The sequence below is a fragment of the Pezoporus wallicus genome, unplaced genomic scaffold (genome assembly GCF_028554395.1).
Source record: "Pezoporus wallicus isolate ANWC-B61680 ecotype Strahan unplaced genomic scaffold, APGP_CSIRO_Pwel_v1 contig_8705, whole genome shotgun sequence".
Taxonomy (NCBI): domain Eukaryota; kingdom Metazoa; phylum Chordata; class Aves; order Psittaciformes; family Psittacidae; genus Pezoporus; species Pezoporus wallicus.
This window is the reverse complement of record NW_026638439.1, coordinates 2,637,414-2,660,618: the sequence shown is the minus strand read 5'-3', so window position 1 is coordinate 2,660,618 and position 23,205 is coordinate 2,637,414. Positions and strand designations below refer to the sequence as shown.

Genomic DNA, 23,205 nt, shown 5'->3' with positions numbered 1-23,205 from the left:
CATTGCATTTCCCTGACCACGTAGCCATGGATTCACACTGAGGCAGTGAACAGAAGTCCTATTGCTCCAGAAGAGCAATTTCAAAATGCTCACCTGCCCATCAGTTTGACTCCCTGAAGGAGACTAAAGAGTGTCTCATTTTGGTGGAGCAACTCCCTGATCCCAGAATCTGCTCACGCTGTTAGGAACTGTGGGAACAGTTGCTCCTCAGAGATCTCTCAGACAGCCCTGCAGTGAGATTGCAAACTCCAATACGTTACTCAGATGTGGGAGCAAAATGAACCACGTGTTAAAGGTGTGCCCCAACTCTGATTAAGTCCCTTCCCATCACAATCTCATTCAGGAAGGAAGGAGGGCTTTAACCTTCAATTATACTCAAGGAGGGGGTTCAGAGCAGTATCTCTCTGCCTCCTTTCAGACTTTGATAAATGGTACATTTTCCCTGAATTCTGGCATTCTCATTTGCCAAGAGGGCCACTCCGCTCCTGAAGGCAATGGCTTCAGCATAGTGCTGCTTGGTTGTCAGTTTTAAGTCTTTCAGGCAGAATAATAACATTCTGGTTCAAGCTGATCTGAAGCAATGTTCACTTTGCACTCACCTGCCTGAACAGAATTCAAATCATCTCTAACTACAGCACTAGATGCCATCCAAGAAAAGGGGATATATTACTGTACATTTCCCTCTCAGGGGAAGATTGGACCACCCTTAAAATTCCAGCCCCAGCAAGTAAGACCATCAATTCAGAGGTCATCCCCCAATGCAGTGCTCCTGTACACATTGCACATTGACATCTAGGCACCCCTCCCCTTTTGGACAAGCGAGGTCCTTGGGCAAGCATACTCCTTTCTAAGAGAGCCACTGCCTTTATACAACCTGTATTCAGTTATTACTGAAGCTTTTGGGTCCCTTTCTTCCATATCCTGATGTTGATGAAGGGAAGAAGAAAAAATTTAGCATAAATTTCTCTGCATTCATACCTGACAAGACCATACTGTCTAATGGTATATAAAATGCACCCCAAAATGCTTTTTTGTTCTTTATAATTCTTTGGAAAGGGAATAACCAGCATAGTTGAGCAGGAAGAAAGCCAATTTATTTCAGCACAGAAGGTCTGCAATTGATTCCATGTTCACTAGGAGTAATGCAGTTATTGCTCTGTATGGTAAGACTTGATTGATCATTAACCCCCACCCTGAGTGCTGGGAGTCTGGGTTCCCAGCATTGCCAAGAAGGACCTCCCAAGCCACTAGTATTGAAATAATTGGAAGAAAAAAAGCTTCATTAACAATTTCTTGTAAAGTTGTGATCTTTGAGAAACATGTAAGTTCCTCCGTTCTTCATCTTACCACTGCTTTGTAAATGGAGGCTGGCCTTTGCTCTCCACACTAGAATGATGTATTGGAGATAAGGTAAGAAGAGATGATCCAGCTGATCAAAGAACACGAGACACAAACTTGTTGCCCAAGGATGCTCTGGAACTGGAATCCTTTAACTGCTATCTATGCGAATCACCCAGAATTTGTTTTACAACCTGCAGTTTAGCGAGAATTAAAGTCCTTTTTCTTGGGTAGTAGCCTTCAAAGCAAAAGCAAACATGACAGGATTCAAGTGTGGACCATTTCTGCATCAGCCCACCAGATTATGGTTTGCCTGTCTCACTTCAACTACATACAACAGACACTGTCGATGCCATCACTCCGAGTCATTTCCATGTCAGGTTCCATCAATCAAGTTTCCCTGGGAGCAGATGATACCAATGCAGGGGCCTTCCATTCTCAGCTACCTTCTTCCATTTACTTCCTCTGGGTAAAAAAAAAGTATTGTTCGGTTTACTCTAACATGCTACAATATGTGCATACATAACTGTAGGCGACGCGTGAGTTACTTCAAGATGTGCTTTTTCATTGAAGTGCGCTTTTACTTTTACAAATTCTACATCAAGGTGGAAGGAAGGAAGGAAGGAAGGCAGGCTGCAGAGTGCTCATACACTGAAGCTGAAGGAACTTTTCCTGAACGGAGTTAAGATGTTCGTTCCAATGTCCTATGGACAAACTACTCTATCCCATGCACTCCGGCCTGAGCCAGTATTAAACATTCCAGAAACTTGTTGATTTGTTTGGATAGTTAATGGCAAGGCTGATAGCAGCAATGTTTTTCAGGGCCTAAAAGAGAGAAGGAAAAAACAAAGTCGTGATTCTGCTAATCCAAAATGAAAGAAAACCTTGTATTAAACAGAAATAAATAACCACCCTGTTCCTAGCTGGTCCTCTCATGGCAGTGCAACAATTGTCATGTACCCAGGCAGTTCCAGCAAGGCAACTGCATTTCCAGCTACTGAAAGACCAGCCCCCATGCCCATTCCCACGTTTTGGCAGTTTGGTAAACCAGGTATATATACCTGATGACACCCAACAGCCTCTTTGTGGCACATCAGCTGACTATTAAAGGAGAACATTTGTGCGTAGTTCATTCACGTATTTCAGAGGCCTTTCATGGTACTGTAAAGTCAAAGTACATTTATCTCTACTTTATACAACTCCACTGGGCAGTCAGAAACCATTCATTATTTCTGCCTGCCAGAAAGATATGGCAAAACCACACAGCACTGAGGTTGTGCAAGCCTATTACCTGTGCTGTGCAGCGATGAAGATGATCTTCAGTATTTAAGGCAAGCAGATACTCCTGTATAGATCCAAGCTCCTGCAAGAAAGCACACCAACACTTCTACTAAAGATATCATCCTACTAATTAACATTAAAATGCTGATCATTACAGTAGTCCCCATGAACCAAAGATATCTGAAACTACACATAAGACTCTCCCTGACCAGAACACAGTTTGTGACCACAGATCAGTCCATTAAAGACCATTTCTACGTAATGTGCAAAACCAACTCAAGGAAAAGCACATTTAAATACCTTTAATTATTAAATCAGCATTCCTCTCAGAAGAAAGAGTGGCTTTAGGGCTTGCTGCCTTAAGTGCATAAGAAGGAGTCATGACTATTACATAAGGCCCCACAATGGATATGGCAACAGTATGCCCCTCTATTAGAATTTGCTACCAGACTCCACAAGAGAAAGTTTTTAATGTGTCTGAAGCATTTAATGGTTCTAAAGCTCTGATGAACTTTGCCAAGATACAGGAAAACTACCTGTAATTTAACACTGAACTATGTATCATTCTGGGCACTGGGGAGAGGAGGGATGCAAGTACAGGAACTGCTTACAGTAACTCTGTTTTCTGTAACAAAGAAGAGTTCTGCAAGTGCGCGATGAAGAGGAAGAAGAATCCCAGGCTTGGCTATGTCATGACACAAGTTGTTTTCCATATGGGTAAAAAGCTGCCAAAGTGGCTTCAGCAAGGTAAGGTCACAGTCCCTGAAAAAAGGAATTCAAATGAAGTAGTGAGTAACCATGACCTTATGCCTGCTTCTGGGAAGGAAAAAAACCCAACACAGAACCCCAAACAAATTCAAGAGAACAGAACCATACAGTTTTAACAGATGCATCAATGAAGGAAGAGGCACAAGAATTACTCTAAAATTTAAATTCAGTCAAGTGTTTCAGCACAATTAATTTCATTCTGAATCGGTGGAGAAAACCTCACATCTGTGAATGTCTAAATGACTTCCGTAAAACTTAAGTGGCCGCCTGAAATGAGGACTTTAAAATAACTATATCCATCACTTTGCAAAATGCTGTAGCTCCACTGAGGTTATCCAATACTGCACTACAGCACTAAGCAGGTGATGCCCTTGTATAGTGCAGACAAAAACTGACCTATAGCTTTAAAAACGATTCCAACCCTGCCTCCTTCCTACTCTTGAGTTAAAGCCAACTAACCCAAATGGTACTTACTACATGGATAGGATGACAAATATTGGGGGGGGGGAAGGAGAGAAAAGGGGAAACTCAATTTCAGAATTTATCATCAGATTAACACAAGAAAAATATTAAATAATACAAGCACAATAGAGACTTGGCCTTTCAGCAATTAAATTTGTTGTCCACATGACAAAGATGACATTTGCTGATGAAAATACCTAAGGGAACTTGAAAAAATAAATCCATGATTAAAATCTCAAAGCCAGGTTTTCAGACTTGGAGGCAGATCAGTGTATCTAAAGTCTGCAGAGAACCAAATGGTTTTATGTAATTGTGCATTCTTATCACAGCATGTAAATATACTTTTTGACTTCCCTTTATCAAAGCAAGCTAGTAGGATGCTGTTCTTTTAATGGTTTTGCTTATTCTGAACTGAAAAGGTATAACCAGGTAAGTGTCAGTGTTCCAGCATTCTTGTCTGTTTCCAGTATTTCTATTGAGTTAATGTGACTGGGAACATCTGCAAAACACTAAGAGCTCAACACTGTTTTGAATGTGTATTTTCATGAGGAATACCCATGCCATACATACATAAGCATTAGTATACCTATCTCTTCTAAAACTCAATTGCAAGCTTAGTGGTACAACTGAAAACAGTAATTTTAAAGTTATTTACTTTCTAGAGAAGCAGATCATCATTTCACCAGTTGTTTATTCCATCTTCACCTTAATCCTGAAGTACTACTAATAAAGTAAATTTCTAGAAAATTAACTGAAATCTCTTCTTTGTCCTGTTTTGGGGTGACTTGGTTTCCTTTAAAACAACATTTGAGTTCATTGGACCTTTGCAGAAAGCCCCCCCCCCAAAAAATAAATAAAAGAATGGTTTCAAAATAACCCTTTACAATAAATATCTATCAGGCACTGTGAATTGTATCCGAAAGGCAAATTATCTACTTCAAATCATATCAGCTTAGTCACTTTTTCTTCTCATGCTGTTTTCCTTTTAGTGCACATCACGGAACAGTCCACTCACCTCTGGGCACTGCACTGCACTATCTTCAAGAGCAAGTGGATAGCCTTCAAACGCTGGTGGCCGGTCTGACGGCACGCTACCCCAACCTGCCATTCCCAGATTTTGGCCAGTGGGAGGTGAGGAACTACCCTTTCCTCAGACAGCATCTGCTTTAGAATTTCAAACCCTGGAGAAAGAAAATCAAGTAAAATTCAAACAGCTGTTACTTTTGTAGGGACCCATTCTGTTCATATAGTCAGTTCTCTCTTCTCCATATAATAAATACTGATCTGGCAAGCAAGAAATACCAAACTGTAACACCAAACAAAAACCTGAGATAAGTCTGGATTACATCTCAAGATCACAAGTCTTTTCTTGGGCAAAATATAGATCAAAACGAGAAAGAAGCTTATCTGAAATTAAAGTTTGCCCAAGTAAGGCAAATTAAGCATAGGTGTTTTAGTGTGAGGTGTCCCTGCCCATGGCAGGGGGGTTGGAAGTAGATGATCCTTAAGGTCCTTTCCAACCCTAACTATTCTATGATTCTATAGGTCCTCACTATGCAGTTGACTTCTGATGATGCAGTCATCCACCAGCCTCAACCTCATTACAAATATTTAAACTCTAATATAAACTAACAAACCCTTTCATGCTATAGCTAGAAATTAGATCCAGAACCAAGGATAACGATTTTTAAAGATACAATTACAATTATTTGTGTTTCTGATTATGGCACCTTAGAGTGGTTACTTAGGTGTGTAATTACTGACATAATGAAACTTTGAATGCAAGTAACATTACTGTAATTGTCTCCACACCTCTGAAGATCTGGTATTTCTAACAAAGTCACAGCAAGTAAGAGACATTAGTCAAGAATCAACCTGAACAAAACTAAACACATTATTTCCCAAACACTGGAGAAAGCAAATTCTAAGTCAAGAAAGGGGATAACCACAAGTCTCTCAAAGCTTGTCAAAATAACTCCAGAAAGCCCTTTCCAACACATTCTGAGCAGTGCTTACCTGTCTGAAACCTTCCAAGATGACCTGCTGTCACTGTAAACTTATAACCCCACTCAGTGTTACTCATGTCAGAAGTAAATCTGTAATAGAGCGTGTCACCTGTGTACAAGGGGAGGAATAATATCCACATTACTACCTTCTCAGTCAGCTTTGCTACCACAAATACAATTCAAATGAAAAGTCTGTCATAGATTAATCCTAGAAATCATCATTCAAGAGATGGGATCTTTTGCTTTTTGGTAATTCTGAAATGCACAGAACAGTATTATAAGCAGGAGGCTAAAGCAAAACACAGAATGGTTTTCACTGTGTAAAGATACAAGGATAATGTCTCTTACATGCTTGTCAGCTGGATGGAAGGAGGAGTTAAAGAACCTCTATACTGAACACAATTAGACTTCCCTTTTCCAATTGTGTTATGGATCAGTTATGATTTATGAAGAAAGAACCTCTACAAAAGCAGCCAAATTCACAGCCCATTAAACAAAAGGTTAAAAAACAGAGAAAGCAAAGCTGCACTGCTTTTACATGTCAGAGAATTAAATGGCACATTTTCACTCTAGGGAACAAAACCCTTAAGTGGTTATGGTTAAAAGCAGAAGAGCTATCACAATGCTTGACCATTTTGCAGTAGGAACTGGAACATTCAAGAAGTTCTTGTCATTGTAGCATCTCCAGCTCCTCAGAGGGAAACACTGGTGGTTAGCTGTAATGCTAAACAAAACAGGTCCTTACCTGTCGCGCTCGGCAATACTAGATCTGATTACAACTGAGAATTTCCTTCTGTTCCATGGAAAATCCTGTCACCCTGGGACAAGCATGCTAGTTTTCACTGAGAAGCAGAATTTGCAGTTTCACGAAGAAACATTTTGAAAACATTTTTACGATTAAAAAAAACCCTAAAAATCTAAAAGCTTCTTCCCTTTTTCATCACAAAATGGAGTCATTGATCTCTGCTATTCCTAGGAGTCTTGAGAAAGCCCTGCCATCAAATGAAAAGCCCAGAAGCCTTCAAATGCCTGGTTTCAGTTAAGCCTGCTGAGTGGAATCAAGAGCCTTAATCCAGACAGCCTTGTCCAGAAATGAAGTTTCACAAGGTGAAACTCAAGTTTCACAGCCAAGGCTGCTCCAAAACAATGGGCCTCCAAGTTCAGTTTCTTGGCAAAACCTCTGCAACTATTTGGAAGGAAAAGGACAGAAAGAAGGTCATAAAAATCCAAAGTGTTTCTACAGTGTACGTTTGTTTCTAACTAGCATGTTGTCACCCAAACTGCTTTGCTAAGAGAGTTCCTACACCTATTTCCAGCTACTGACAACACTCAAAGTCAAAAGCTTCCTGCAATGTCATGGCGCTCAGTGGGTTAAAACAGCTTAAAGACGTTATCCTTCAGCTCACCAGCATTTGCTACTGTGTTATCAAAAACATGCTTGGGAGAGAACAGAGACTGAAGCTGCCAGTCCACTGATTTTTTTTCAGCTGTACTCTGTGGCAACAACTGGAGACAAGGCACGGGCACACACTCCTTATCTGAGCACTTGTGCAGCAGAGTGAAGAGATAAGCCTGTCTTTTGGGTTTTTTTTAATGTGCTTCCTGTGGAAAGTAAGACAAGGCAGAAACAATGTAAGTGAATGTTGTGCAGAACAAGGACTGTGTTGGAACAGAATCAAGATCAAAATTTGTTTCCAGTCACGGAGTGCATGCTTTGACCCAAGGGTGGAAAAAAAAAAGGTCAAGCAGCAGAACAGCAGATAAGCCTACTTTCAAGAAACAAATGCAAGAGTAACACGTCAGAGCAAACAGGCTGGGACAAGAAAAGGATTGTCTCAGGAACATCCACATATAAGTGTCATTAGTTTCTCCTGAGAGTCCAAAACACCATCAATATCCTACACATCTGCACTTCGAAACACAGCATATTCACCTGGAAGCTCAAAATCGTTCCACTTCTGTGGAGACCCACTGAAGCTGTGTCGATCCTGCTGGAAATCACTGCTGCTGGACATGAGCAACTCATCACAGCCCTCTTCTGTATTACACTGAGAGTCAAATTTGATTGAGAGGTAGATAGCACCGGGAATGTGAACTTTATCCTGAGAAATAAACACATGATCTTTGCATCCTGCAATACTATATCACCAAAGAGCTACTTCACTTTCACCATACAAACAAATACTACAGCATATCCATAGGGGAAAAAAAAAAACAACAAAAAAACCCCAACCCTCTTTAATATTCTTATCCAGAGCTAATTTAACAAATGTAAAGTGTGGCCTATTGTCTGTTAGTTGTTAAACATGTAAAATTAATTGCTAGGGTTTTATTAGAAGTGGTAATTGTTGCTGATACTGATCTCCACTGCCACAACCTAAAGGTTTCTATGCATTTTAAACAATAAAAATCAGAAGAGTTAGAGCTGCAGATAAATTAAAAACCCCAAGACTGCCCAGAGGCAACAATTACTTACTAAACTTTACTAGAAAAAGGCTTTCAAATAGTATCAAGAGAAGAAAATAAGAATTGTTTGTGTCAGGATAAGATAATCTAAAATGAGAAATACAAGAAAAACGAGACTCCACTCCCAGCTTTCATCTAACAGCACAAGAAAGTAACAGGCAAACGGAAATGAACCTTTGGATGAAAGGGTAGAAATATTTGTTCATTAAGGCCCTGACACCATTTAAGAATATGATCTGCTTCAAACACGTGCATAGCAAAACCATTGAAGTTATGCACTTTTCACATGATTGAATTAGATTACATAAACGTGCCTTACTGAACATATTTCTTTACAGGGCAAGGCCTCACTCATCCAGCAGCAGCCCTTCCAAAAGCAAGACTGAACAGATATTTCGCAGGTACTTCAAGCGAAAAGTCTCACAGGTAAACACATGGACCACTGACATTTCTGCTCCAAACACCTTGATGTTTCAGAACTCTTCAAGCCATGCAAATGCACTGTACTACACTACAAGTCTTAACTTACCTCAAAATTGGTATTGTTGTTATAAGGATGTTTAGATTCACGCATCTGCACTGCCATTCCTGGCTCTTCCATGAACTGGCAAGCTGTCAGTGCCATTGTCCCTAGCATGCTCTCACTGCACCCATGCAGTACCTTCTGTAAAATCTGGGAAGAAGCAATACATCATGTAAATACTATTACAGACTTACATACTGGTGACTGACAGGAGTCATTTCTAGCCACACAACATTTTGGAAGAGCAAGAAACAAGACATCACAAATGACGTCTGCAAGTGTTATCTCCATAAGTACAGAAGATTTTACTCTGCCCTCTGTTCCAGATCTTTCAGTTCTTATCTAATGAAAACGTGACAACTACTAGCTCCATCTCTTTCCACAAATGCTAGGAACAAGGATTATCCATAAAGTAGTTAACAGTAAACTAAAGCTGTAAACAAAGAAGATAAACAACTAAATACTAAAGACACCTTTACCTTCTATTACGCACAGGTTTTGATTTGAATAGAATATCTTCTGGTTTAGCTTTCAAAATGTGCAACTTCACATACAAGAACGAATGATTAAGTATCAGTTAGTGGCTGCAGTGTTTGAAAGCACTAGATGCAAGAGCTGTGTCTTTAAAAATACAAATAGATGCCATTTAGTCTATCAGGACACACTAAATGATAACTAAGAACAACCCAAATCTCCACTTTCTCTTATTTCTCAGAGCTTTTGTGTGCTTTTGAATTAGGATTCCTGCTGCTCAAGGCCCTTTATTATCGTAACCTATGACATCTCTTCACTTGCAGTTTTCTAGTTCCTCCTATAAAATGTGATACGAGCTCAGACCAAAGGTTCACCTCCACATCAGCCAAAAAAAAAAAAAGATTTCTTGGGAAAAAGGAGTTTAAAAAGCAAAGGCAATATGTAGCACAGATCCCTGAATGTCTTCTTTGCCTCCATGCACTTGCCGAATAGCCTAACACAAAGGCTTCTGTATTTAATACACCTCAACATATTGTTATGCTATCAGTTCATCCTGATATTTTCTGAACCTACATAAACACCCCGTGGCAACAATTTCAGTGACATAACCTGTCAAGAACCAGTTCTTTTGGTTTGTTTTGGACCTGCCACTTATTACCTTCATCCGACACTCCTTTGTTTTCTTACTGGGAGGACCAGTGAATAATAGTTGCTGTTAACTTTTGTATGCTGCTTACTCTTTAAAAACTACAGAGAAAGAGGAACAGACATTTTCATTCCTCCTTCTCCCTCAATGCCAAATGGGGCAAAGATCCAGGATGAAGAAAACAAGTTGGTTCCTCCTACTGAAGTTATTCCATGGCTAAAATAATCCCTGCCACTCTTTTCCAGGCTTCTTCCAGTTGTACTGGGTTACCATTTTACTTTAAGCAAGATGAGGGAGTCAGGTCACATCCTGTACTCTAGATGAGAGCATACTATTGGTTTTGTGGCATACCAGTGCCTTCTGTTTTATCTTTAACTCCTGCTTTGAAGATTGCCAGCACTTCATTTGCTTCAACTGCTGTTGAAGCATTGAGCTAACATTTGCATTACAACATTCTATTATAATTACAAGATCATTTCCACCACGGTAAGAGTCAGCACATCAGTGGAGTAGCAGGTATTACAATATACACATTGAGATCTGCAGCTTTCAAAATGGACTGCCTATTTATTTCTCTGCAAGATTTATTTTCCCATATAGTTCTTTCACAACTGAGCTGTCTCCATGGAGCTAGTTTTTCCATTTTCTGTTAACAAAATCAGTACATTAAGACACTGACAGATTCCAATTGCTTTTTCAAAACTAATTTAGATTTTTGGTGTTTCAATTTAGTTTAAAAAAGGAATTGCAAGTATTTCTGTTAGTCAGCCTCATGGCATGTAGGCACAGTGCTTGATCACATGCACAAGCAAAATCCACTTACCTTTTCCCATAATTGCTTTTCCTCTAGCTGCATAAGCATGTCCAGTATGTACGTCATATGGGCTGGACCACTAAGATCTAGGATTTCCTCATTTATTGCCACATCATCTGGCCAGTCAGCTAGCAACGATACCAGAACATGCCTGGCATAAAGAACAGCAGTTGCCTCATTTACACGATACAGGTAGTCCCTCACAGCCTTTTTACTCCTGGAGTCCAGCTCCTTGTGCAGGAGTATTGAACTCTTAGTGCGACGTTGCTTGGCATAACTAAGCTGTAGCTCGCTCTCTGTGTTGGTTATCAGTTTCTGGGCAACTGGATTGGTTTCTTCTGTTGCTTTATCACAGAGTGCAGGTTTTGACTGAAAAAAAGAAATGGAAGTTTGAAAATAGGCTCCCAACAATTTAATTCCTTATGTCTGGATATCTGACCAGTCCATCAGACTGCAAGCTGAATTCACAAATGGATTTGTCTTTTACATACTGAAAATCACAGCACCAAAGAGAAAAGTGTGATCTCACACACGCCTACAGGGACAGGATTCCTCAAAAAGACAGTTTACGTCGGACTTCACTATATGCTGATGCATTCATGACTGTACACGAGCAGAAAGAGCAGTTCAGACTCTAATCAGAAGAGTTATTTCAAGCTGACCTACAGAGGCAAAGCAAGTGTCATGCTATTTCTGACACAGAATGAGGCAAGCTGGCAGGAAGCTTTGGAGATCATTTAGATCAAATCCAACTTAAACCTAAGACAACTTCAGAATTAAGGCTTTGTCCAGTTAAGTTTGGAGAATTTCCAGGGGTGGATACTTCACAGCTTTGTTCTGCAACTGATAGACAAGTGATACCACATGGCAAGGAGTAAGCACCCAAAACAAAGCAAGCAGCTGTGGGACTATGCTATTGAATGGAAACCTAAAGCTGGCAAGTGTAGTGTCTGCTTCACAAGACTAACTTATTGCTTCCTTGTTCTGCTGAAATTACTATAAGATAACAATATGCTAAAACAGTAACACGGCATAAGCTTACAGTAATTAGATACAATCTCTCATGTATAAAGAGAGGAAATTACAGCGTGCAATCACAATTTGTTCTCCTAACCTGAGGATCAAGTTCTCTTACTTCCTTAAGGAAGAAATACTTGCTTCTTGTACGTGCTTATTCTTTTGGCATAAAACATTAACAACAGATTATTTCAGATATTAAAAAAGAAAACCTCAGGTTTGAAGTTACTAAACAAGACTGAAGTTACTTCAATGCCTAAATTATTTCACAACGGCTCCTTTTTAGAGATGCACGTACCAAACAGGGTAAGATGATCATATCTGTATCTACTGCTTTTGAGCTCTGTTCCTCCAGCCTCAAACGCTTGCTGGGCTGCCACTTCTGAGCCAGTGTTCGGATCCTCTCATCTGTTGTAATTACATCTCCATCAAACCTTAAAAGAGGCAAAAGAAGAAACAAAAGTCACAAATGTATTTCAAAAGTAATACAAACTAAATTGGTGCAATTAAATGGAAATTAAATCTTTCCACCTTCTGTTTTTGAAAGAGTCATTAAACTCTACCTGTTTTATCATATCACATTAACTGGCTTCCCTGGAGATTTTAAATGTTATAAAATTGCTCATCCCTGTGAGAACACGGTGGCTCCAGGACATGCTTTGATTACTACAAGCCACACATAAGCTCTCCATTCTTCCTCCATTAGGAGGATTTAAAGACATAGTAGATCTTCATATGGGAGTTACCATACTGAAAAGAATGTGCAACATATTTCAGAGGTTGATGACTTGTTTCTATAAATACAACTTAGTAGGAGTTTATTTCCTTTCTTTTTCATACATGAAAACCAAATTGTACCCTTGGAACAATTTCTATTTGGCACCCATTAGATTTTAGGTTACCACCCACATCTAATAACTTTGTTTTTCTGCTGGATGGACCCACTCTTGCACATACCTCTTTTGAACTTCCAGGAAAAAAGAATCTGTTCTTTTCATCTGCAACTCATACATGGCTCGAAGAATATGGAGAGGTGCATTGAGTGCATCATGCGTCATCTGAGCAAGGGGACAAAAAAGGAAAAAAAAGATGACATTACAGAAGAAAAAGATGAGTTTCTTTAAGGATGACCCAGATATTATTTTCCCATATATTTATCATATGGGTAGAGAATTAATGAACTTAGTATCTTGATTAGTAAAAGTGAAAAACAATTTGGCAAAAAACTTTATAAATGATTTTGTAGTGTTCGTGACCGCAGATATAATTTATTACCTTTAGATAACAGTACACTGAAATCACAGACCCATATTCTGTGAATTTACAGGAGAAACAGCCATATAGACTACCAAATATTTTATGCAACCAGCAAATTCAAAGAAATGTCAAAGGAGGTAAAATTAAGTACCAAGAAGCATATTTTGGTGGCTTCATCCAAACCCTCCAGAGGATCAAGTTTGTTCTGCTCTAGATCTACAGGACCAACAATGGGTGGCTCCACATCTTGATCTTGTTCCCTTTCTTCCAGTTCAGTATGCTCACGTTCAGCCAGGGAACTGATCTCTTTCTTTGAGGAATACAGCATTATTGACAAAATCTATATAGAAAAAAAGGCAGCATATGGTGTGACAGCTGTAGATATTATTAGTGTATCTGCAATCAGCATTTTATATGAGCATTTTAAGACTTGGACCATGCTTAGCACACGCTATTCTAAAGAGCAGCAGCACCTAAAAAAAGAGAAAACACCACCAAAAAACAACCAACCAAAACCAAACCCAAACCCCAAACCCCTCACTATTTCCCTCTTTACAAATGAGTTGAACCTTCCAGGCTGCTACAAAGACAATTTAAGTGACCAGCCAAAAGTGGAAAAAATTGAGAAGATAATTATTTAACCATTTCAGTACATCAGAGGCTTGAGGATTCTTAAACAAGTACAGAGTAGAAGTGACTAAACACAAGCCACCAATGCCCCTACTCACTCTTCTCCTTCAGCACAGCCACGCACTAGCACTTCTAATAGGAAGAAAATCATGTTACTTCCTTGGTCCTCCAATCTGAGACAGAAGGAGTAACATGGGCAGAACTATGGCAAGACATTTTAGTGCTTAGGGCAGAACAGGCACTTGCTACAATGCTGTCCAAAGGGGATGAAGGTGGGACACCTTTGAGTCTGGGCTGGTTGGTTCTTGGCCAGGTCACAAGGTAGGAAGAACCAACCCCTTGGAGCAACTTTTCAGAGTATTTCCAGGGTTTTACTCTCTCTCATTCTCATTGTTACCATCCCAAGTATGAATTCACACAACTCTTGCCTGTGATAAAACATCACTAACAGTTGAACCACACTCCCAGCAATGAACAAGCATTCAGAAAGAACATGCCTCCATGCATATCGATCTCCCCACGCTGCACTGCAGTAATACCTCGTACACATCAGTGAGTAATGTGAGTGATGGTTTTCTTCAAGATTAATTACTATTTTTTAAATTGAAGAATGAAATTTTCAAGAACAGTCTAAATAAAATGCAGAAGAACCCCAGTGATTCATGCCTCATCTTGCAAATTTCTTTCAAATACAATCAAATGAACTTAAATCAACTCCTGCTTTAATGAAGCCAGACTATTATGTACACAATTATGATGGACAGAGGAAGGCAAATTCAGTGATACAGTTCAGTGAACATTTTTTAAAGACTAACCAGAAATATTCAAGACTCTTCACAAAAGGGAAGTGCACGGGTATCACCTTTCATGCCACCGTGTGAAGCCTGACATTTTACAAACCTAACTTTTCTTACCTCCAAGTCTCTGAGAAGCCAGGTCTTACTGAAGCCAGTTCCTTTGCTACATTTTTTCACTAGAAGCTTGAGTAAACCAGACTGAAGAAAGGCAGCTTGAACCTCCTTAAAGCCATGAATCTACACATACAGACACACACAAATAAAAAGGGAACAGTGCATCACAATACCTTATCGCACAGCCTCAGGTAAGTTTCCTGCCCAGATGAACTACATTAGGAAATTCTCTTTTATTTCCCTAAAAGAAACCCCAAAATACAATTCCCACTTCAAATACCTTGAGAGTATCATCTATGACACATACAGAGTAGTTACTGGATATCTGTTTTAGCCTTGGCAGTCCAAAAAACCAGAGAGCCCCTTCAAATACTTCAGGAGTAAGAAAAGAAGCAGCTTCACTCCACAAAGTGTTATCTATCTCTATAAAATCTCTTCTTTAGCTTTCACAGTGGTTAGCCCCCACAGAGGAAGTGATCCAACTCTCAACAAGACTCATGAATGTTCTTTAAAGCCTAGCAACATTTTCAGTCCCCTATAGACAGGGATAAAAGGGGCCAGCTAAGAGAGCAATGAGCCTGCATTAGTTCCCCAACTTGCTTAGACAATACCCAAGTTTCTGTACACAGGGGTAAAATACAAACTTTATCTATTATATTCTATGTGTCAGGCAAAAGATACCTTAAGTGTTCTGTAAAGCCCCTTTAGAGCAAGCGACAAGACCCAAGTTGCTTCCACTGCCTCAGCATAGCTACTGTCCATGCTGGTTTGCAGAAGGTGCGTGGATATAAGAACAAAGTGCTGGAGGTACTGTCTCAGCTGGGTCTGGGAATCACTGCCCTCTTGTTCACATTTCTGAATCAACTGATAGTCTTTCACTGCAAGGGAGAGAAAACACAAGTCACTAGGTTAATCTTAAAACGTGAAATCATCTCTTACCAGTGGATATGAGTAGGCCAAGACATGAACATGATTCATACATGAAGTACATTCTAATGATAGTCTTGCACTAAAATTATCCCACATTCACTAACAGTAACAAAACCACTTTTCAGTACAAGTTTAAAGAAAATCCTAGGTAACTTCTGCAACCGCTGATTGCATATATTTGCACATACATAGCACAGCATACAAAGCAACACAGGTTGTATTTTACAATTAAAATGGGGGAAATTCTGACCTGCAATTGATAATGATGAAATTAATCTTACTAATCTTACTGTTTTAGAATGCCAATAGTAACAAACCAACCAACCAACCAAAAGGCTTTTATATTCAAATACTTCTTCAATATCAAGAAGCAGTTTAGTCTCTTGATTTTTCCAAGTACCTTTTGAAGAACTTCAGTAACCAAATCTTAGGACAACCTTTGCTTTAACTTTACAGTATTAGGTCATGTATGCCAAAGTTGCAACCTCTCACTCCTAGAAATCCAACGGATTTGTTATATGTTAAATGTTTATGTGAAATACAGGAAAAGTTCTCCATGGTACAGCAAAAGAGACTCGGGAAGCAGCATCTAGCTTCGTGGTTTTGGTGTTTTCTAGCCAATGCACTGATGTGCCCTAAAATGGATTATTGTTAGTTCCCCAGACACATTTCCTAGAGTATACGCTATTTCACACCATGTAGCTTCCATTTTTGTTTCAAATTTTAGAAGTATCCAAATTGTTTTGAAAAGTTCTTCCAGACAGGAGGAAAGCAGAAAAGATCCCTGACATTCCACAAAGCACATGAGTAAAGAAGTTGACCTGTCCTTTTTTACAAAGCCAGGGAAAGGCAGTCAACACAGCATAATTTCAGGAGCAACCAAGTGATCATGGGTATGTTTGTGTTTGGTCTTACTCTTCGTTTGCTAGTTTGCAGCACATCTTGCTCACAGTGGAAACAGGCACTTCATAAAAATGCAGAGAAATTTTGGAAGAACTAAATGGACTATCCCCAAAACATTCACACTCTGGGTACCTTTATATAGCAGCACCCAACTACAAAGAAGCAGCATGTAGGTCTTCTACATTTGCAATCGTTTTAAAACATTAAGCATGTGTTTGTAAGGGGTAAGACACAAGCAGCAAACACACCTCACACCTCAAAACAGAAACAACTGCTTAGTAAAAACCTATTTCTGAGCTTTCTCAAGTAATAAAATGATCTCAGCAGTGTGCTAAATACTTTCTGAATAAAAATACATGTCAGAGTTTTAAAAAGAAAAGGAGTCTCTGTAATCTTTACTGCAGAAGCTTCACTATTTGGTTGAACCTACAAGCAGAAAACCAGGTGACTTACTACTAATGGAATTCAAACTCTGCAGACCTGCACAAAGTGGCCTAGTTAAAATATGTGTTTGGGTATCCATAAGAAACTGCAAGGAAGTACTCTGTGATTCTTTGATAAAAATAAAAATGTCACAGAACCTGTTTTCCTCTTTCGGGTTCTGATGTCTACTACAACTGCTCTGTTCTTCTCAGTGAAATGCTTCAGAATGATCACGTTGTGAGGCTCATTTGCATTATCCATGTACACAGAACGAGTCCCCATACACAGCACCTAAAATTGCAGTAGAAGTTTCAGTTATAATTTGGACTACTTATTTGTAAATACAGTCAACCTTTTATATTGGTTACATATTGCTTATACTTGCTATTGTATTTTTTAGCTGAACAACCTGCTTATTGCCAGGTATTTGCTGGTCTTCAGAAAATGGTAGTTCACTTCTATAAAAAAAAAAAAGAAATAACTGCCTACAACAACCAGCTTAATACTACATAGGCAATATATCAGAGTTATGATGAGTGAGAATGAGATCAGGTTGGTTTGCTTGTACAAAAAGTCCTTTTTTGATACTCAAATGCACTAGGCTGGCTTTCTCCTAGTAGTTCTAATCAGCAAAGAAATGCAAGGCAAAACCAGTTACATCATTCTTCATTAGATAAACATGAATTGTGCACAAGTGGGAAGATGGGAACTCTTGACATACACGACGTTTTGACACTTTATAATGGATGTCCCCAGCTGATGAAATCCACAGTACTTAGAAATAAAAGCTCTAAACAATTTTGTTTCCTCTAGTATCAATAGGCTACTTACCTCAGGAAACCCAACCAGCACCAGTAAAGTGAAGATATTGGTGTGCTTTAGCTGAAAGGGCAGTTGCTTAATGCAATGGTCAGTGAAAGCAGCTATCACATCATGCCACTGAGCAGAAGAGTTCAAAGATCGAAGAATATCTGCCATGGAGCTTGCCCAGTCCAGACCTACACGACTGGAAAAGAAGAGCAGTCTGTATTAGGAGGGCAGACTACAGACTTACCTGAAACTATTTTTCCTCAAGACACCATAGAACTGTTAATGTCATAGCTGTAGCTTTCATACCATTATGTGTTTTTCCAAGCATCTGCAGCTTTCATGTCAGCTGACACGACTTCTGTTTTGATTCTCATCACTAGAGCATAAATAGCACTCTGTTTTCTTAAAGGGTTCACAGCCCCAAATCAGGGTGTGCCTGAACACTGTCACCCTTAATTCCCAATTTTAGTTTAGAGCTCAGAAGTTTCTCATTGCACAACAGCAAGTGGTTTATTTCCTATGTACATGACTACCTGCTCTCCCCTCTGTGGGCTACAGAAATAATGGCCTCCTTACCCCGAGAAAAATGCTTTCCCTCAGCTAATTCTTTGGATATTCTGTCTTTGAATTTCATACACTTTGTACTTGTTTATGAACCTTCCCTGTGAAACACAGCTACAATGCAAAATAACACTGTCATTTTTAACAGACATGACATTAATCTTAGCATGCAGAGCTTTCTCAAGACCTTCAGAATAGAACATCTGCTCTGCCCCTCCTTGCTGTTTCCAGTGCAAGTTTAGGATACAAAAATCTCTCTAAAATACTTACATAAAAAGGGCCAGATCCTGAACACACCACCAGTTATAGTTACCACATGGCACACCTCTCCTCCTTCCCCAAGTTACACAAGAAATAAGTATTCAATGGGAAAGAATGTCATTAAACAATTAGATAAGACTGAATTTTGGTTTTCCTTGGAAGTTTCCAAACATTACTTCTTCCACCATAACATGCTATATAGGCAAGCACAGGAAATTAAGCTACTATTCAACAAATTTCCTTCTTTTGGAAGTAAATTAATAGGGTCCCACTGCACCAAGGCCTGCAGATGCTAAGCCCTTTCCACAATCAGAGTACAGGTTTAATTGGCTTTCCGTTAAAAAGCTTCTATACATGAGGCACACATGAAAGCAAATTGGTATTAGTCATGAGAAAGCAACTAATAGGCTTAAAGTAAAAGCACCTGTCTAAACACACAGCTCCCAGACTGAACAGAAGATGAGTTGTCTTCCAGCCTTCTGGTACTGCAGCCCCATCTCCCGCAGCAAACAAGTTATGTTTGGCTGAAAGGACTTTAGCCACTGCAGCATCCACTTCTGCAGGCATAAGTCTCAGGATTAACTGGCCCAGAAGTCCCAGTGTTAGATGATATGTTTCATTTAGGTGGCCAGCGTTTGAGATTACAACCTGAAACATCAGTGGAAGTATCTGTTCCAGGTTAATCAAAGACATTGTGGAGCCCTACAGAAAAAGAAAAATATCATTAAGGCAGGTAAAGAAAACACGGTTTTTAGTCAAAGTCATAGCATATGCAAACGTTTCTGTTCTAATGCTCTTTCAAATGGGACAAAAGAAAATGAGAAACTAGGTTCCTACTTCAGTTGTTGACCTGCTGAAGTCGACCTGACATGTAAACTTAAGTTGATGATTTAAACTTTGCTGGTGTTGAACAAGTTAAGATAGACTGCTTTACAGTCAAAATTCCCTACCCCTCCCTCCACCCAGGAACAAGCCCTTACACCCCTTAGTAATGTGAAGCATCCTAAGACATTCTGATTTGCATTTTATAACATGCAAACAAGAGCCCACCTCCTACATTTAATTTGCTATGAATTTTATTCATGTTATTTGTGCCACAGACTGAATGTAGAAAGAACTAACTGATTTGAAAGGTGGTAACATAGCCGCCAGCAATCCTAGAATCCTCTTCTGAGAGCATTCAGCAAAAACTTGTTCCTGGCTAGGTATTAAAACCTTCTCTGCTTGCTTCTGGACTGAATCCTCCATGAGGCTCTCATCTGCATTTTAGATTAAAACAGAAGAATCCAAAATGACATTAAAATACTTTTAAAAAGTGATAGCTTAATTTTAACAGTTTAAGGATTATAAAAAAAGCCCTTTAAAATATTAAAATTTGAAAAGCAAATCTTTCATAAAAGTGTGTAAAAGATAGGTAAAGAGATTTACACCATCTATTAAAAACATATAAAGGACAGTACTACAGATAGTTAAAAAGGACCTACCGTTACTCTTACAATACTAGTCTTTAATGGAACAAAATACTTGATTTCCAGTTTCAGTAAGAATACACAAGTATTGCGTTTGACCAACAGAAACTATTATCTCTGTATGTGAATACGAATCAGTGGAATTCCACTCTGATTTCTAGAATCCTCTAAACCCACTACAAGGCTGTTCCAAGCAGTGTGCTTGGCAAGTTTTACAAAGCAGACAGCTCTCTTGCATTAAAGACATTTGCAAATACACAAAAAAGGGTTAGGAATAAAAATACAGCTGTCTGCTTTGCACATGAATGGATATTTCTGTGACGGGGAAAATGAGAAATAACACTTACCTGTTGGAGAAACATTATCCTCCACAGAAAAGCCTGACTCTTGTCTCAAAACAGCTTTATTTGCAAAGACAGCTTTGCTTTCACTTCCTTGTTTTCCTACTTTATCTTCTGCAGGAGACTGGATTTCATTACACGTACCTCCTTTCCCCTAAAAATAAAACAAAGGCACTGAAAGATTAAAACAAAATTTAATAAGTGCAGAAACAACCATGGACAGAAGCTGCCAGACGTCTGCATTTGACAAATGTTTTTCCTCCAATATCAAAACCTTTTATTGGTTCACAATTGCTTGATGTATACATGTCTTAAATTGCATACAGTAAAAATACATTTCTGTATTCTGCTTGTATCTCTGTGCATAAAATAGTTTTATACCTAGTATAAAACTGTAGAAAAGTCTATCTCCTACTTACACAGTGCTAACAAGGGGAAACAACGACCCTTTCAGAATGATCTTTGCCCTCTCCTGCTGATGCTTTTGTGAATCAGTTGCCAATAAGAATAAGGTGACAACCTGTGCCTTTGATTAGCTGGGTCTAATAAGAAACATGAGGCAACCAAGAACTGCCCCTAGCCCCCGACTGTTACCTACAAATGAAGCCGTCATAATCCATAATTTCAGTTACATATCCAGAACAGGATGTTTAAGCTTCTGAAGATCACACACCACACTGATATCAGGGGTTCTGGAAATAACAGGTACTTACATTGCAATGTATAAAAGAGCCTGTTGCTGGTTTCTCATCTCTTCCCTTCATTGCTTTATCACCAGTATGACTTTTTGGAGCACCATCTGTGGGAGGACTGACTGAAACAGTGTCATTCTCTGAGAAGGATTCACCTTCTGGTAACATGCAGAGGAGAGCTGAATTTTTCAGACCTGAAAGCAAGCAAGTTATAAAACGTATTTAGTTGTTGAAAGGCAAAATAGGCAAAAAGCAGAACTGAAATGAACTGTAAACTTCCCAACAGTGTAAATTACGGAAGAAATTCTATTTGTCTTAGCTTTTAATCTTCTGACCACTTAAATATTTATACAATAGAATTGTATGTTAAAGACAAACAGATCAAATAATGAGCACACACAAGTATTTGGTGGTGGTATTTCAGCTCTATTAAAGCTGCTCAAAAAAAAACAACTGACCAGTAACCACTGGAACTTGAGTCTAGAATTTGATATATTCCACATAGGTTTTTACTGTATCACCCTATGCTCTGTGGTAGGTCTTAGTTCACAGAAATCCTTGTTTCCAGACAAACAGACATCATCCCCAGGAACTTCTCTCATACCACAAATAAGGTTAAAAAATTCTTGCCAAAACCCCAAAAAATTAAACAAAACATTTTCCACCAAGTTATTTGCTTTCCTTCCAGTCCTTCAGTTGTCAGTAGCGTTAGTAACAGAACATGAAGCTGTAATGATTGATCCCTTTACAACATCCAAGATGGAAAAAACAACAAGCCAAGAGTTGCCAAGCTGTCTTCAATATTTATGGAAGCATAAAAGTAATTTTCTCAAGCACCCCATTTTCCATGTTCCAATGACCCTGAACGACACTTGTTCTACATTTGCTTTCTACATAAACAGTTATTCTCAATGAAGTACACAGTAGCTTCCCCTTTCCTTTGGAAACTTCAAAGTGAGTAATCACTTTTCTGACACTTACTAGAAACTATTGTTTCAGTGAAGGAGGAGCTGACTCACCTTTTCCATGCTGGGCTTTCATCAAGCAGTCTCCAATGAGCTGTATGCACTGATGTTGCACAACTCTGGCATGACTGAGGACCTGTGGATCTAGTTTCTCTCCTTCTACTTCCCCCCCATTTGCCAGATCTGCACTGTAGAGGGTCAAAGCTGCAAACAACAGCCAGGAATAATTGTGGATATATGGCTGGATGAGCCTCTGCCGGTCACTGATTCGAATAGTCACCATGGGATACACTGTGATGCTGTGAGTGGGCAAGTGACTGAAAGAAGAAGGTACATGTTGAAACACAGCTGCTTTCTTGTTAATCCATGCAGTTAATAAGACACAACACCTTTACAGGAAGGTATGAAAAACCCAAATATTCCAGAAATTCCCACTGCAGACCTGTGTTTCTAAGATCTTTGGTGTCAAGCAGTGAAACCTATGCTGTCTAACCACAGCAGCGTTCATTTCTTCTATCATTCAAGCATTCATTTTGCAGCTTTCACATTCGTGGCTAGAAAACAACTGCTACTGAGCTCTTCAGAGGCTGGGGCAGGTATCCAAACTGCAGAAAGTTTTGCCCAAAGAACACCAAGAAGCTCTGGTGTCAGACACAACCTTGTAGGAAGCAATATGAGAATGGCCAATTGTACTTAGCTGCTAATTACTGCTTTTCTGCCAAGTGAGGGAAACAAAATAATGTATTTAAATACCTGTCGGAGTATTTCTTTGCAGAATAGCATCCATAGCAAAGGTCAAAGTCATCACACACATTGCAGTTCATTCTCCGCCCTATGATAACTCCTTGACAGTGATCGCAGGCATACTCCATGTTAACCATTTCATGGTCATCCTCATGTCCTTCAGGTTTAACTCCACCTGTAAAGAAGTGTTTCAAGATTTCCCTGTAAATCCTCTTTTACAAAGGATCTTTCTTTACTGCAAGTTCATATTTCTTAACATTTCTAAAGCATCCAGCAAAAGTCTTTCACTTTATGTAGAATTTAGAAGACATTCTTTTGCCTTTGGGGATGGGGTTTTGAGGGTTTTTTAATGATTCTTACCAAGAAAACAAGTTTTACACAGATCCATGTCATTGCATTGCAGACAGCGGTAGCGATGCCATGGTGCAATTTCATCACAGCCATCACAGGATATGTCCACATTTAAGAGGTCACAGTAACGAGCTACAAACATGTGCATCTAGAGTAATAAAT

At 39.2% G+C, this 23,205-nt stretch overlaps 1 protein-coding gene across 3 annotated transcripts in view; it reads right to left on the bottom strand.

The window, feature by feature from the left end:
• Nucleotides 1-1,898: 1,898 nt before the first annotated feature.
• ZZEF1 (zinc finger ZZ-type and EF-hand domain containing 1) overlaps nt 1,899-23,205 on the bottom strand; it is a 56,506-nt gene continuing 35,199 nt past the window's right edge. For all 3 annotated transcript variants that reach the window (XM_057410731.1, XM_057410732.1, XM_057410733.1), the window contains 22 exons: nt 23,053-23,191; nt 22,702-22,867; nt 22,003-22,265; nt 21,005-21,177; nt 20,298-20,445; nt 19,604-19,740; nt 18,906-19,183; nt 17,681-17,855; nt 17,008-17,140; nt 15,275-15,471; nt 14,597-14,716; nt 13,204-13,392; nt 12,753-12,853; nt 12,094-12,229; nt 10,788-11,147; nt 8,851-8,994; nt 7,789-7,957; nt 5,866-5,964; nt 4,865-5,030; nt 3,231-3,381; nt 2,630-2,701; nt 1,899-2,163 (listed from right to left, as the gene is read on the bottom strand). In XM_057410731.1, coding sequence (XP_057266714.1) covers nt 2,089-2,163; nt 2,630-2,701; nt 3,231-3,381; nt 4,865-5,030; nt 5,866-5,964; nt 7,789-7,957; nt 8,851-8,994; nt 10,788-11,147; nt 12,094-12,229; nt 12,753-12,853; nt 13,204-13,392; nt 14,597-14,716; nt 15,275-15,471; nt 17,008-17,140; nt 17,681-17,855; nt 18,906-19,183; nt 19,604-19,740; nt 20,298-20,445; nt 21,005-21,177; nt 22,003-22,265; nt 22,702-22,867; nt 23,053-23,191 — 3,591 coding nt within the window. In that variant the 3' untranslated portion in view covers nt 1,899-2,088. The remainder of the gene's footprint in view (nt 2,164-2,629; nt 2,702-3,230; nt 3,382-4,864; nt 5,031-5,865; nt 5,965-7,788; nt 7,958-8,850; nt 8,995-10,787; nt 11,148-12,093; nt 12,230-12,752; nt 12,854-13,203; nt 13,393-14,596; nt 14,717-15,274; nt 15,472-17,007; nt 17,141-17,680; nt 17,856-18,905; nt 19,184-19,603; nt 19,741-20,297; nt 20,446-21,004; nt 21,178-22,002; nt 22,266-22,701; nt 22,868-23,052; nt 23,192-23,205) is intronic.